The sequence below is a fragment of the Aythya ferina genome, assembly GCF_964211825.1.
Source record: "Aythya ferina genome assembly, chromosome: 3".
NCBI lineage: Eukaryota > Metazoa > Chordata > Aves > Anseriformes > Anatidae > Aythya > Aythya ferina.
The window spans coordinates 104,907,728-104,922,928 of record NC_140298.1 but is presented as its reverse complement, the minus strand read 5'-3'; the positions used below and the strand labels follow the sequence as shown (position 1 = coordinate 104,922,928).

The 15,201-nt window shown below is 33.0% G+C and overlaps 1 protein-coding gene across 3 annotated transcripts in view; it reads left to right on the top strand.

Annotated features, from left to right (window-relative positions):
• ROCK2 (Rho associated coiled-coil containing protein kinase 2) overlaps nucleotides 1-15,201 on the top strand; it is a 103,252-nt gene that overhangs the window by 78,206 nt on the left and 9,845 nt on the right. For 2 of the 3 annotated variants that reach the window (XM_084516020.1, XM_084516019.1), the window contains exons 11-27: nucleotides 1,504-1,583; nucleotides 1,871-1,919; nucleotides 2,658-2,793; nucleotides 2,919-3,010; nucleotides 3,265-3,511; nucleotides 3,854-3,960; nucleotides 4,606-4,765; nucleotides 5,858-6,018; nucleotides 6,418-6,602; nucleotides 7,835-7,904; nucleotides 9,234-9,337; nucleotides 9,487-9,673; nucleotides 10,001-10,094; nucleotides 10,211-10,305; nucleotides 10,767-10,946; nucleotides 11,182-11,350; nucleotides 14,430-14,500. In XM_084516020.1, coding sequence (XP_084372146.1) covers nucleotides 1,504-1,583; nucleotides 1,871-1,919; nucleotides 2,658-2,793; nucleotides 2,919-3,010; nucleotides 3,265-3,511; nucleotides 3,854-3,960; nucleotides 4,606-4,765; nucleotides 5,858-6,018; nucleotides 6,418-6,602; nucleotides 7,835-7,904; nucleotides 9,234-9,337; nucleotides 9,487-9,673; nucleotides 10,001-10,094; nucleotides 10,211-10,305; nucleotides 10,767-10,946; nucleotides 11,182-11,350; nucleotides 14,430-14,500 — 2,187 coding nt within the window. Of the gene's footprint in view, nucleotides 1-1,503; nucleotides 1,584-1,870; nucleotides 1,920-2,657; nucleotides 2,794-2,918; nucleotides 3,011-3,264; nucleotides 3,512-3,853; nucleotides 3,961-4,605; nucleotides 4,766-5,857; nucleotides 6,019-6,417; nucleotides 6,603-7,834; nucleotides 7,905-9,233; nucleotides 9,338-9,486; nucleotides 9,674-10,000; nucleotides 10,095-10,210; nucleotides 10,306-10,766; nucleotides 10,947-11,181; nucleotides 11,351-11,740; nucleotides 12,070-14,429; nucleotides 14,501-15,201 lie in introns of those variants that run through there. The other variant, XM_084516021.1, reaches the window with a different exon arrangement.

The window sequence follows — 15,201 nt, the reverse complement described above, 5'->3', positions numbered from 1 at the left end:
ATAGATGAATGAATACAGATTTTTCCTGACTTCTTTTGGAATCCAGAACTTGTTTTGAAAACAAATGCATGAGACTCTGTTTGCTCCAAACAGAATTACTCTTGGAAAGGTTGTGAATCACGGCTGCACACTGTCTGTGATTCATGACAGATTTATCCAGAGTTTGGAAAAGTAAATTGTCACCTATGTTGATAAAGGAATGTTTATGAGCATAAATCTTTCTCTCAGCTGTAGTGAGTGTCTGAAGCATGTTCATCCAGTTTTTGAAGATTGCCAACTGAATTTAAATATGCAGATGACAGGAGAATGCTACAGATTTTTTCATGTAACAAACTTACTTCATTATACTACTTAAACATTTATGTTATTCAAGTGTAGGTAGTTTATGGTTAACATTTGTTAAAGCTTACTTAATTGTTAAACTTTGAAAAGGAGTTGTAAAGGAAATGCATTATGTATTGGGCAGTGTAAATTTAAGCGCAAATGTTTATTGGACTCTACTTCTTTCCTTCCTGTAATTAGTGAACAGAATAATAGTTTTAGTTTCCTGTTTAATGAGAAATGCAACTGTTTAAAATACAGAGTGCCACATTCATGATACTTGCTTTATATTGTGAGAGTAAATGTTGGTAAAATGTTGCATTTCATTCTGACAACTTTTTTAATTTTTATTTTTTCAAGCAGTGAGTCTTGGGCTTTGATGTCTTTTTAAGTGTCCCTGTTATGGTAATCTTATAATTGTAACAATTACAAAGTATTTTAGAAAACCACATTTTTGCATTTTATGTTTAGGGGTTGGAGGAGGAAGGGAAAGGGAGGAAAAGAAATTAATTCGATAGCCTGAAGACATGAGTCAATTTAAAAGACTTGTTATAATCTTTTTTTTTTTTTTTTAATTTTGGGGTACTTGACTCACAATATCTTTTTAATATTTTAGTGAGGGAAACAAAACATTCCCAAATTTCAAGTGTTGCTTCTGTATGTGCTAGATGGAAAAAATATTCTGAATATGTGAGATCAATGAGCATGTTTAGTCTTTTCTGAATAATGTCTGATATTCTCTGAATATTGTCCCATGTGGTTATGTGCCCACCTTTTATTTTATTGTTTATATTTTACTTAGAAAAGACTATCCCAAAAATTCTGCTCCAGCAGGACTCTAGACAGAGAAAATGAGAGCAAATGGCCAGCAGCAACATTCTTTGCCCATAGAAATTTTATGACTCTCAGTCATTCTGTGATAGTTAGCTTTAACATAGCATGTAGGAAATTCTGTTACTACACATCGGTATTTTAAAAATTATCAAGATTAATAACTTGTACAGATGAGAAATAGAAATGCAATAATCTTCTGGTGATAGTTTTAAAAACAAACAAACAAACAACAAACCATAATGTAGATTGAATTCATTTTCTTTGCTCTCCATTTTTTGTTATTAAACTGTTTTACACTGTGATTACAATCTTATATGATGGCCATGCTTATCTTCACATTTTGCTCAGTTTCAGAAAAAAATAAGCAAGTTAGAAGAACAGCTCAGTAATGAATTACAAGCCAAAGATGAACTAGAACAGAAGTACAGGTGAGAATATTTTGAAATATTTGATATGTTCATATAGAAGTGTTATTACACCTTTTGTTTCTGAATGATTAAAAGCTTAAAAGTTCTTGCTACTCCCATGGCTACGTTTTTTTCTTCGTTATCTCTCCATAAGAATCTCTCTATTGTTTGAATAATTTCCCCAGCCATCAAAGTTTCATGTGATTGCTGAAAATAGGGTAGCTTACATAAAATCAATGAGACATATCCAAAGAGTCTAATTTTTGTGTAATCAGTAAGGTTTAAAAATATTTTTCAAATTCCTTCAGGTCTACTAATACTCGGTTAGAGAAGATAGTGAAAGAGCTAGATGAAGAGGTAAGTTATTTCTCATTGGAATTAGAACTTGAACATTTTTATGTGTGTCTTTTTTTCCTTAGGGACCAGAAAATTACTTTTGAGTAGCTGTATATTTATGGCAAGTAACACCAGCTGATTTCCTGATATTCACACACACTAAATTGCTGCCTCTGCTGAAAGATTTTCGTTATGATTTCCCTAATATCATTATCTTCGGAATCTCCAAATTTTCAATTTGGAGGATAACATAAATACCCCATATACAATTCTAGTAATTATATTTGAAGATGAGAGTGATGTTGATAGAAAAGGAAGCCCATTCTTTGCAGCATTTTTTATACCTGCCCAAACTGTGTCAGTGAAAGAACCCTATTTTGCCCAGCTTTGCACCTTAATGCTACTGCAAATTTATCATTTCTGCAGAGTGCATGTACAACTTAATGTACTGTTCGTTCAGGTGCATGTTGAGATCTTTCAGTACATGTATGTTTCTATGCTTCATGATGCTAACAGATTACAACATTCACTGAAGTCAAACCATCATACAGTCTTAAATGGTAAAAGCTCCTGGCTGTAGTTATTCTGGGCTGTATTTGAACATGTGCTCTGATATGCTGTGTTTGCAGTAAGCAAATGGAACATGTCTTTCTCCACTGTGAACGAAACTGAATGCGTGAGCTGTTCTTTATCACTTAAAAAATGTCAGGATTCTGTATGTAATTAGTGTTGTGTTTTTTTTTTTTTTAATATGCCCAGATAACTTCAAGGAAGAACGTAGAGTCTGCAGTCAGACAGCTAGAAAGAGAGAAGGCTCTTCTTCAGCATAAGAATACAGAATACCAGAGAAAAGCAGAACATGAAGCAGATAAGAAACGCAATTTAGAAAATGAGGGTATGTTGAACGATGTTTGAAGGGTTCTATTTTGATGTGGGTTTTAAAAGATAAAATAAATGAGTTATAGTTGACTTTAAAGCTTTTTCACTGCACTGATTAATTTTGATTTGTTTTTGTTTTAGTTAACAGTTTGAAAGACCAGCTTGAAGATTTAAAAAAGAGGAATCAGAACTCTCAAATATCCAATGAGAAAATCAATCAACTACAAAGACAGGCATGTCAACTTTTTATATGTTTATTTTAAAATAGTAGCTTTTTGAAGTTCAGATTGTGTTAGTAGTGGTGGGAGTTAAAATGTGTAGTGAAGTTTTAAAAGCCATTCTTTTTTTTTCATGTTCCAGTGTTCAAAAATAATCTTAAAAAATAAACCTTTTTATTTCTTTAATCTGTTAAGTGTAATTATCTGTAATAGCACTGGTAGATGTTACATTTTAATTGTTTCTGAAGTATGTTTTTATCAATCCTTAGTTGGATGAAGCCAATTCTTTGCTGCGATCAGAGTCTGATACTGCAACCAGGTTAAGGAAGAACCAGACAGAAAGTACAAAGCAAATCCAGCAGCTGGAAGCTAATAATCGAGAACTGCAAGATAAGAACTGTCTGCTGGAGAATGCTAAACTCAAACTAGAGAAAGACTTTCTCAATCTTCAGTCAGCTCTAGAATCAGAAAGGAGAGATCGAAGTCATGGATCAGAGATCATCAGCGATTTACAAGGTATTACAGCAAATGTTAAGCTTTCTTCTAGTTTCAGAAGTAAAAATAGGTTTTGGTGATGTTATTTGAGCTTCAAACTGTGACTAGGTTAGTTTGCTGTGACTAGATTAGTTTGCTGTTTTATACAGTGTTATTTAAGTGAGGACACAGTAAAGTGAACATGAGTAAGGATATATATAAGAATGCGTATTACTGATAATTTCTAAAATCATCCTTAAGGGAGCTCTTCTTAATAGTCAGAACTGGAAGCTGCTGTTATGTTTGAAATGTTTGTTTAAGTAGATCCAGTACATTCTTTTTTCAAACACTGCCTGGCCTCATAGATGTTTTGTTCATTTTTAGGTCGAATATCTAGCCTGGAGGAAGAAGTGAAAAATGGAAAGAGTGCATTAGCCAAACTGGAAATGGAAAAGAGACAATTGCAGGAAAAGCTTACAGATTTAGAGAAGGTAACAGCACTTCTAAGTAAACTTTGGTATTACATTCTTATTTAGTTTTAAAATTTGTGCATTCGTTAATTGAGACATGGGACAAAGTTTGTGAAAAAAAACAACTTGTTTTCAGTGTCACTTTTGTTGTTGTTCTTGCAATTTGAAAAGTGGGGAAAAAAAAAACACCATTTTCCTTATGACTACAATATATTGTACTTCTAAAGTACATAATAATGTACTCCAATGTATAGCTTAGAAGTGCAGAAATAGCACATCGTTTCTGGTGTAAAATCTGACCTTTTTTGAACTATAAGTATTGCCAAAAAAAAAAAGTTTTTTGCTAATATTTTAGGATTTTTTTTATTGAAGCAAAAGTATTCAAACAATTCTTCAATAAATGTAATTTTTGAACTCTTTTCACAAAACACTGTTTTTTAAGTCTATAATTCTGTATGGTTTTGTAAGTGGTAATGTTGCTGTGAACTTCTAGAGCACGTTGTTATCCTTGGAAAAGCATATGATGAAAGAATTCTTAGTACCTTAGGGTCTGTATATTGTTTCTTCTGCTGTTAGCTTACTTCCAAGCAGGATATTACTGTTGTCCAAAATTTTGTATTTAACCTGATGTATTTAAATTTTAATATATTTTTTTTTCTTTAACAGGAAAAGAGCAACATGGAAATAGATATGACATACAAATTCAAAGTTATGCAGCAGAATCTTGAACAAGAGGAAGCTGAGCATAAAGCCACAAAAGCACGACTAGCAGACAAAAATAAGATTTATGAATCTATAGAGGAAGCAAAATCTGAAGCCATGAAAGGTATTTATTTGACATTACAGGTTGACTTAAGTATAAATTATAGAATGTAGATAATATAATCTTTTAATGTTACTGGGAATTTAAATGTAGTGTGTTTTTTTTTCTTTCTTTCAGTTCCTCTGTTCTTTTTTAAATATGATTAGCATTGTAAAGCAGTTTTAAAAATCAGTTGTAATCCCTCTGCTTTGCTAGGCTAAAGACAGTTAGTTGCTGAGTAAAGCAGGCTCTCTCTTGCTGACATCACTAATTCATTTTCTGTGCTAGGGTATTCTGAACTAATTTTTCTTAAATCTTTCAAACAGTTTTAATAATACAAACTTTCAAGAGCTTATCTATGTAGTCAAATTTCTTATTGTCTTCCTAAATAGAATATGTCAGCAACGTAACACCTGAGGTTAGTGGATAGTGTTAAAAATAGTAAAGCCTTTGCTAGGCTTCAATTGTCACCATGCGTATTCTGGTGTCGCCTAACAATTGAAATCTCTCAGAGAGAAGAATAATTAGCAAACAACTTCAGAAGATGGCTCTTATTTTTTAATTGAATTGCTTATGTCTATTGCGACTGATTAAAAAGCAACCTATATACCTTATCATTCCAATTGCAGAGCATTCACAAAAATTTTGAGCTTGCAGATGTTTCAGAAAAGCACAAACAATTCAGTGGTAATGTATGAGTCACTTCGTCTGTCAGTTTCCTGAACAGCTTCAATTCTTTAATTGATTTCAGATTATCATCGTCAAAGCAACGCTTCATGGATTGATACAAAATATTTCTTTAAAAAGTAACCGCCCTTTTATCCATTCCAGATGTGTTGCAGATAAGCTAGAAGTTATCTTGGAACTCAGAAGTAGGAAATAGGTCTCAGGCAGAAATATTTGCAAAGCATCCTCTTGGATGCTTTTTCATGGTTTACTGTGAAAATTTTAATGAATTACTCTTCAGCAATCTTTCTCTTCAGTGCTAAAAGAACAAACATTTTATTTGTTCTTAAGAAGGGCTAGACCTCCTCCTTCCTCCCACCTCCTTCTCACTCTTGAAACCCTCTGAAACATGGACTGATTTACATTGATACTAAATCTCCTTCTTCACAGAAATGGAGAAGAAACTTTTGGAAGAGAGAGCTTTAAAGCAGAAAGTAGAAAATCGATTGTTAGAAGCTGAAAAACAACGCTCCATGTTGGACTGTGATCTCAAACAATCACAACAGAAAATAAATGAACTCCTTAGGCAAAAGGATATACTAAATGAAGATGTATGTAACAATGACAAAAGAATTCTCTGGAACATTGTTTTAAATGTCTTTGTATTTTCCCTGTTATATCTGTATTAAGGGATGTATATGAAAGTAAATGGCAGCAATTTTTACTTCTCCTTTGTATTTGGATTTAAATTTGCTTTCTGTATTTTCACTTCTCTGAAGTATTTTGGCATTTTTGATCTTAAAAAGTTTTTCTTCTGGAATGTAAAATGCTAAGAGATGGACATGGAAAAACTAGCTTATTTATTCTATACTAATAACTTTATTCAAGAAATAGATTTGTCTATCAAAAGATGTGTGCAAGTTGTAAAAAGATGTAGAAAGAGTTAATAAGAAACACTGTTACTTCCTTGTGTAGATTTGTAAAACTTACCTTTCTGTTTATGTTTTTAGGTAAAAAACCTGACATTAAAAATAGAGCAAGAAACACAAAAGCGTTGTCTCACTCAAAATGACCTCAAGATGCAAACACAACAGGTCAATACCTTAAAAATGTCAGAGAAGCAGCTAAAACAGGAGAATAACCATCTTCAGGAAATCAAATTAAGTCTGGAAAAACAAAATAATGAACTTCGCAAGTAAGCAGAGTTGCTCAGTCTATTTTTTATTTTTTTAAAGTAACGCTGATTTGTAATTTTCTTTTTGCAAAAGCTGAGAGCCACATTAATTTTAAAGATTTTTACACAGAATATGCTATTCCATAATGCAAAATTTAATTGTTGTTTAATATAATTTACAGCGACTCTAGCCTCAGTGATTGAGCAATGTATGGATGGATTTACAGTAGAAAGTGTTTGCTTCCCTGAAGACCTAAAATCAGAAACAAAAAGAGTAAAAGAAAAGAAAAACCTTAAACACAAGAGTGTGAGGAGTTGAGAAACATTTATTTAGGAGAACGCTTAGGAACTTTTCTTCTAAACAACTGAGTGCTTCAGTGAAGAGGAAAGATGCGGTCATTACTAGTCTAGGAGAGGTTATTAGAGTTGGACAGTAATGCTAATACAGAGCTGTGAAGTGTAACCATTGGAAATAACCTGTGCTAAGGGAGTTTAATCACACATTAGACCTTCAAATTGGAGTTGTGTTAAATCCTAGCAATTCTTCTTCAAGTTCTTACAAGCAATTATTGCAACTGAAAATAAATATTAAGGTTTTCTTACACAAAGAATGTACTTGTGACTGAAAAGACAAGTTTAATATGTATATCAGGTGTGTTTTATTCCTTGCTCTTTTAGACTTCTGATGATGTACCTTGTGCTTTGTCTTTTCTGTGAGTAAGATGAAGTTACTCACTTGGAAGACTAAGTATGATGATTTCTATAGCATAAAATAACAGTGGAAGTCTTTTCTACTACATTACTGTTCTTCGTTATGTGACTAAGTGACTTTGAGTTGTTTTACAAGATGAATTCAAGAAATGATGCCTGACAAAGAATAAAGGCATTCTCAGAGTCTGAGCTCTAGCAAACAAGAAACAAAACAGTCTGTCAGATCAGTGATGTTTTACATGGAAATAAGATTCTGTCAGTGGCTGTTTGTTTTATCAGTGTATCTTAGTGGTTCAACTGTCAGACTGTTGTAGTTAGTATGTGAGTGGTATTAAACTGGTGTCTCATTAGTGTAGCGTTCTGAGTTGCACGGGTGAAAATGAGAGAAAGTCTGGTACCCAAAGGAGGTGTCAAGTTTAACTGCAGATCATACTTTGATCTAGACAGACTGAGGATGTTAAGAGTGTAAATGAACTCCTTTCTGTTTACTTGTTTGGAATATCTCCCTATCTTTTCTTTAAACGTAGTATATTCCTTTCTAGGGAACGTCAAGATGCAGATGGACAAATGAAAGAGCTTCAAGACCAACTTGAAGCTGAACAGTATTTCTCGGTATGTTTTATGTTTCTTTATTTATATACTAATATGTTTATTGGGTGTAATGTTAGCTTTTCTTCTTCCTCCTCAGTCATGAGGCATTTCACCGCTCAAATATTAGGCTAGTTCTTTTACTTCTGTCTGTCTTCAGTCTTGTCTGCAGCCCTGTTACCACTCTTTGCTCTTGATCACTGAGCAGTGTAAAAGAGGTTGTGTTAAGAAATCTAACAGCTTTGGAAGGGAGTCCCAAGCACAGTTTAGGGAGAAGTAGTCAAGCAGCTCTTTCCTTCTTTTCTACAATGTAAATGATTTTGTGCATGTTTCAAGCATTTTGCATTCAGCATCTGTTCTACATGTATGCTGCATGGGAGAAAAAAACTCTATTATCAGAATCATGTGGCATTATGAAACATTCATATAAGGCTTTGAAGGAAATTTCTGCATTGTAGTTACACTTGGCAAAGACCCGTTGAGAGTTTTTGCTTCAGTGTGATAGGTACAATAGAGTAAATAGGTATTGCTGGTAGAAATCATTGCTATCATATGAAGGTTAACTTATATTAATAGTGCACAGCCAGCCACAATGGAAAGGCCAGAGAGCTTGCTTGAGAATTAAAGGAAACTTATGCTTCCACTGTGGTCTTTATGTCAGTGAGTAAAAGGACTAACTGATCAAAAAGCCGTACATCTGAAAGGAGACAGAACGGGAAAGTTGAGGTCAGTTGACTGCTGTGGATGGACCAGAGAGAGAATTTTGAGAGTTGTCTTTTAAGTCCTGCACTAAATCCACTTGCACTTTATCTGTTTTCAGTCATTCTTAGTGCACAGAGAACATAATTTTTCTTTCATTTCCTCTATATCTCTAGGTTTGTATCCCTTTCAGAAAAATCTAAATTTCAAATACTTTCCTAATCTATTTTTCTCTTACTCCTTTATGTCTTTTATCTTTTGGGCTGTCATGTTGCTTTCATACATTTTTATGGTTAGAGTCCAAGCTCTACCTAATCTACCTCTGACAGAGATTTAAATTAGTAGAGAAAATAAAATTCATATTGTGAGTCCTATGCACAGTATGCTTGCAAACATATAAAATGTATCTCATAGATCCATCCACAAACAACACAAGTTTAATACAAAACAAAACAAAAAACCTTAAATGAAGACATATTTGGAAATGATGAAGACTTTTAGTTAAATTTAGAGAAAGCATTGCACTGTTGTACTTGAACTGAGTGTGTGATTATAGAGCTGTACACTACATCATCTTGTATCATCACATCATTTTTGTGTACCTTCAAGCTAGAATATGCAAGTCACGTTCTTTTTTCCTACTTTAAATTCTAGACTCTGTATAAGACACAAGTTCGAGAACTTAAAGAAGAATGTGAAGAAAAGACCAAACTTTGTAAAGAAATACAGCAAAAGATACAAGAGTTACAGGATGAGAGGTAGATTTTACTACTGCTATTAATGCATAGAGCAGGATGGCTTTTTACTGCTTTTGTTTACATATGTTTTTTTGGTTTTTTGTTTGTTTGTTTGTTTTTTAAGTAACTTTCTATTTTTTGAGTTAATAGTATGTACCAATAATTTGCAGGGATTCCTTGGCAGCTCAGCTAGAGATTACTTTGACAAAAGCAGATTCAGAACAACTTGCACGTTCCATTGCTGAAGAACAGTATTCTGATTTGGAAAAAGAGAAGATTATGAAAGAACTGGAGATTAAGGAGATGATGGCTCGGCATAAACAGGAACTTACTGAGAAAGATGCCACCATAGCCTCTGTGAGTAATACGCATCCTAATTTTGGTAAAGGTTTATGTGGGCGATAGTTTCATTTGCAGTTGGATTTATCCAACACTGTTTAGCATACTTAAAGGTAAAAATGATATTTAAAAATATTTCTTTATTATGACTTAACTAAAAACAAAATCTCATACCCTGTTTCCTCCATGAATCTCTTGGATCACTGTTTTCTGTGCTCCTACCTCTCTATAGTTAGTCCTCTTACATTGCCTGTTTTTCGCTCTCAGGCATTTCCTTCCGTAGTGTAATGCTTTCATATGTCAAATGTTTTTAGTTACATAGTCACATATACTTTTTGTTTGCAGTTGGAGGAAGCAAATAGAACACTAACTAGTGATGTGGCTAATCTGGCTAATGAGAAAGAAGAACTGAACAATAAACTGAAGGAAGTACAAGAACGTATGTATTCTTTGAACCAAATGCAGTTAAATAAAAACAGTATCATTTTTAATAGTACTGTTTCTTTTGTAATGAACTTTAATTGTTTTCTTTTTTTTTTAATTACATTGCTACAGAAATTACAAAGCTAAAAGAAGAAGAAGCAAATATAGGAAATATTAAAGCACAATATGAGAAACAGTTATTGAATGAAAGAACATTGAAAACCCAGGTAAGCAAATGTATGTAAATGAATGAAGAGCTAGTGTTCATGAAACAATTTTTAGTAGAAAACTTACTTAGTCTACTAAGTAGACTTACTGTGTGGTGAAACTTCAACTGCATGTTTCATCATAGAGGAATTCCTAATCGTCCTAATTCTAATTCCTCGTGGATGCAGTCCACCAGCATAAATCTAGACTTCAGTCAAATTCATATGTTTTTCTTTTTCATTTATATTCCTCTGTAATTTCTATAAAATGTGAAATTTCTGATGTCAATCTCAGTTGCTTTTTAGAGTTATTGTCATTTTAATCAAAAGATGTATTTTGGGGCTAGCTAACAGAAACTGAAGAGAACTATTAGGTTACTAGTGCCTGGTCATGGTTAGGAGAGAATGCTCTTCTTCACAGTATAGCAGTATGTACTTATTGATGTTTGTTTTTTTTTCTTCTTCTTTTTCTTCATGGGAAGGCTGTGAATAAATTGGCTGAGATCATGAATCGGAAGGGTCCAGTCAAACGTGGAGCTGACACTGATGTACGGCGGAAGGAAAAGGAAAATAGGAAACTGCATATGGAACTGAAATCTGAACGAGAGAAGTTAACGCAAATGATGATCAAATATCAGAAAGAAATCAATGAAATGCAGGCAGTAAGATTCTCTTTGCAAATATAAACATTGATAGCATTTGCTGTAATATGTGTTGAATTGATTCGTGTTTTTAAGGTAGCGTATAAAGTGTCTATTCCTGAATTTGCATGTCTGAAAGAAACATGCAGAATATATTATTGAGACTGGCTGCAAAGTCTCCATAAGTATCTACTCAAGTTTTCTCTGAGTAACTGAATATAGTAACAATAGGAAATCTTTTCATCTATCTTTACAGCAAATAGCAGAAGAGAGTCAGATACGCATTGAACTCCAGATGACTCTGGACAGCAAAGATAGCGACATTGAACAGCTTCGTTCACAGCTACAGTCATTGCACATTGGTCTAGATAACAGTAGCATAGGCAGTGGACCTGGAGATACTGAGACAGATGATGGATTCCCTGGTATGTTATTTTTATTAATATTTCTGTGTTAATTGTTTGTATATCTGTGTTTTACCAGAAATATTGAAATACTCCTCTGATGTTTCTGGGGCTTTTTATCTTTGTGTTTCTGTCATCTTATCAATGCTTTGATAGTGTTCACTATCCACATACTAACTACATCTATCTGTAATCATGTAATCAAACTTCATTCTTAAATTTATTTGAAAAAAAAATCTTGAAAAAAATGTATTGTCTCACATTGGAACTAATTTTTTTTTTCATCTGTATGACAGTAGTTAATTTGCAATCATTTTGTTATGTGATGAAATGTAAAACTAATACTCTCTTCTTAGGGATTTTGTTTTGACTTCTTTTCTACCTTTTTCCTCCTTTATTCTTTATGTTTAGTCCATATCACTCAATCCCACACTGTGGAATCCATGTCTTTTACCTACCAGCACTCTTCCACCTCTGTCAGTATTGCCACTAAGCCTTCCAGTTCTCGCATGCTTCTTGATTCTGATTCTGATTCTGACTCAGAGGAAGAACCTTTGTCTTGTTCCCACAGCCCTACAGAAGTTGATAGTACAGGTGACATTCCTGAGAACTGCTTGGTGTTGTTTTTATTGTGTTCTTTTCTCAATTTCAAACTAACACTATTAATACATTATATATTTAAACAAACCAAAAAAAAAAAAAAAAATTGGCAGCAAACATTGTAATTAAAGGCATGATAAATTTTGCATGAAGAAATAATTCACCTGTTTCATCTAAATGTTTTCAGATGGTTGCTGCCATTTATAAAACACCATTTTTATTAAAGCATTGAATAAATTCTTATTCCTTATTGTCTTGTTCAGATGGGTAGCCTCTATGCAGTATCTTATGTGTTATATAAGTTATATGACCTTAAGGTACTGGATACCAAAACGTCAAATTATTTGTGTTTCAGTGAAATGTCAAGATATCTCTTCTCACAATCTGAATGTGTTCATTACTTGTTCATAGAAATTCAGTCTTCTGAGTGTACCTTTCATTTTTCTTTTTGCCTTAGTTTGAATCTTAAATTTGATTCTTGTATGATAAAGCAAGAAAAAATTACTTCTATTTGTTTTTCTAGATGCATAAAGAATATAATTAAAGAGCTCTGGTAAAGCAGAGCTTTGTGTTATTAATTATATACTCATTCTACTTGACTACATGAACACTGTCTTGAATAAAAGTTGTACTTAGTGTTAATGTCAGAAGCGGAGCTTTTTAATTGCGTTCAATTTTCTATATTTTACTTGAGGCTTTTCTAAGAATACCTTTCAATCAAAGGCTTTTTTTTTTATTTTTTTTAATACAGACATTACTTCTTCAGACTAGAGTAAACCATATGGCATTTCCTATATTTTCTTCATTCTCTTTTTTTTTTTTTTGTGTATGTGTGTGTGAGGCTTCTGGTGAAAGAATTACTGAGTACTTACATATTTTTTTCTTGTTAGCTGCTCTTGTGTTATGTGCATGGTTTTATTTTGTTCTAAAGTAAAAATCATACCTAAGCTAGGACTGTTCACTAAGATATTTGCAGCAGATTTGAGGTTTGATTTTTTTTTCCTCCTAGTTCTTACAAACACGTGCTGTGAAAATTTGGGAACATTTTGGCTTTTCTCTGGTCTGTTAATATAGAATGAATGCCAGAAATGACAAAATATAATAAGGAACTCATTTTTTTCACTTTCATACTATAGTTAGATTACAGAGAAAGATTAGAAAAAAAAAATCTCAACATTAAGAAATCCATAATGCTTCCTGCATGTGGGTTTTGCATCAGCATTATGCTTGCTACTGCTTATATCAGGTGTAGTTGAGAGGAATAATTTGAAGTGACGTGTGAAGTAAAATATGTGTTAGAGAACTGCTTCACATACTTGGCATTAAACTGTGTCATCAGCAGCTATTGTTAAAGGGAAATGAAATTTGAAGACAGAATATTTCTCAATAACCACTCTTCAAGTCTCTCTAGATGTAACAAAAAATCAATGAATAATATTTATTACACTATACTAAATATGGGCATGGGATTGCAAATGCCATCTGATGGGAAAGAAAATAACATTTGCACTTTGGGGGCATTTCTGTGCTCCTTTCATGGATTTGTGTTTGTTTATACTAAAGGCTTTGTAATTTTAGCCTTGGTGTCTGTAGCAGGAGAGGTTAACTGCTAGGGTGGGAAACCAATCATGTTTACAACTGAGTTTTTCTTAATAAATCATAGGAGAAAAAAAATCTTGTATTAAGTGGAACTATAAGAATAGTGTCAAAGTCTATGAGGTATTTACTACGTGTTACCAAGCACAAGGAAAGTCTGATCCTGTTGAGCTTTTAGTTTTTTTTTAGTTGCTGCTGAAATGTGTATGTCAAAAAACAGTTGAGCTATTAATACTGTTGATAAAACTCATTTGACTAATGCAATGGTGAAATATAAAATATCACAAGTGTGTGAAAGCATAGTTGAATTTAGGCAAGGCCTAGGGTTTGCCCAAAAATTACTTATTTTGGATTAGAAAGTGTAGGAGATGTAGGCAGAACTAGAAAAATAGAAAAAATGTATAATAGAAAATATGAGTAAGAATATAAAACTTCTGAAATTTTACCGGGAACACAGAGGATATATGTTAACTGATGGTAGTTTGCATTATTTTGTCTTTTGTGCAGAACTGGATGTCATGTGTTCTGTACTAATATCTTTGGATGTTGTTCTAAGTGGAAAAGGTAGACCTTAAAGTCTTTAAAAAAAAAAAGCCAGCAGCAAAAACTTAAGGGAATGTGTGTGCTATAAGCAAGTTTGCTCTTCCCCCCTTCGTCCTCTTACCTACTAGTTTTTTGTAATCCTGTTGTTTGTTATTGCTGTATTCAGGAATACACAATTTAATTTATTCCCAAAGATTTACTGTGATAAACCTTTCAAGACATTATATTTTTAATTAGTTCATGAGAACGTTTACTCTGTTGCTTTATTATTGATCTTCAATAACTATTTTTAAGTGAACAGTAATCTCAAAAATATTGTTTTGTGAATAATTATGTTCTTTAATATTTCTCTTCTTTTCAGAATCACGATTAGAAGGCTGGTTATCACTACCTGTTCGAAATAACACTAAAAAATTTGGATGGGTTAAAAAGGTAAATATATGTATATTTATATATATATATATATGATATTTTTTCATGTGTAGTCTGGATTGTACACTCACCACAGATTTTCAGCACTTTCATTTATCTTTGATACATCTTCACTCATTACTTAAATGTGTATATATGTAAATATATATGTAATATGTTAGGTAATATAGCTGTGTCTGAAAGTAACAGGTTGGACATTTGTACAATCAGCGATAAGCATTCTGAATAGCATAATGTATCTGGAACTTAACATAGTCTGGGAGCAGATGCCCTTGAAAAATACTTTATTTAGGAGATAAAAGCTAGTGGCTGCACCTCTACTGTGTGCAGCCCTCACTTGGTAACTGCTTTTCAGTAGCCTCTTCAGTGGGTCTTTACCCAAAGAATAGCCTGCACAGTTTTATACTAATTCGCTTACTGCTCCATCGTGGTGTTCATTCTGGACAAAATTCTAGAAATTCGAGGTCTTAGAGATAACTAGCTGTTTTATGAAAATTGCTATTATTACTGATAAGTGATCTTTGTGAGCAGGATGCCTATTAGTTGTGAACTGCACATGTAAAACAGGCATTATAAGATGATAACTATTAGTCCAAGTGAAAAGTAAGTCTGTAAAATAGAAAGGAAAAGCTTTTATGTTACTCTCCCCCCAACTTCTATTTTTGTCTCCTCATATATACTAAATCTGTTTAAATACCAAT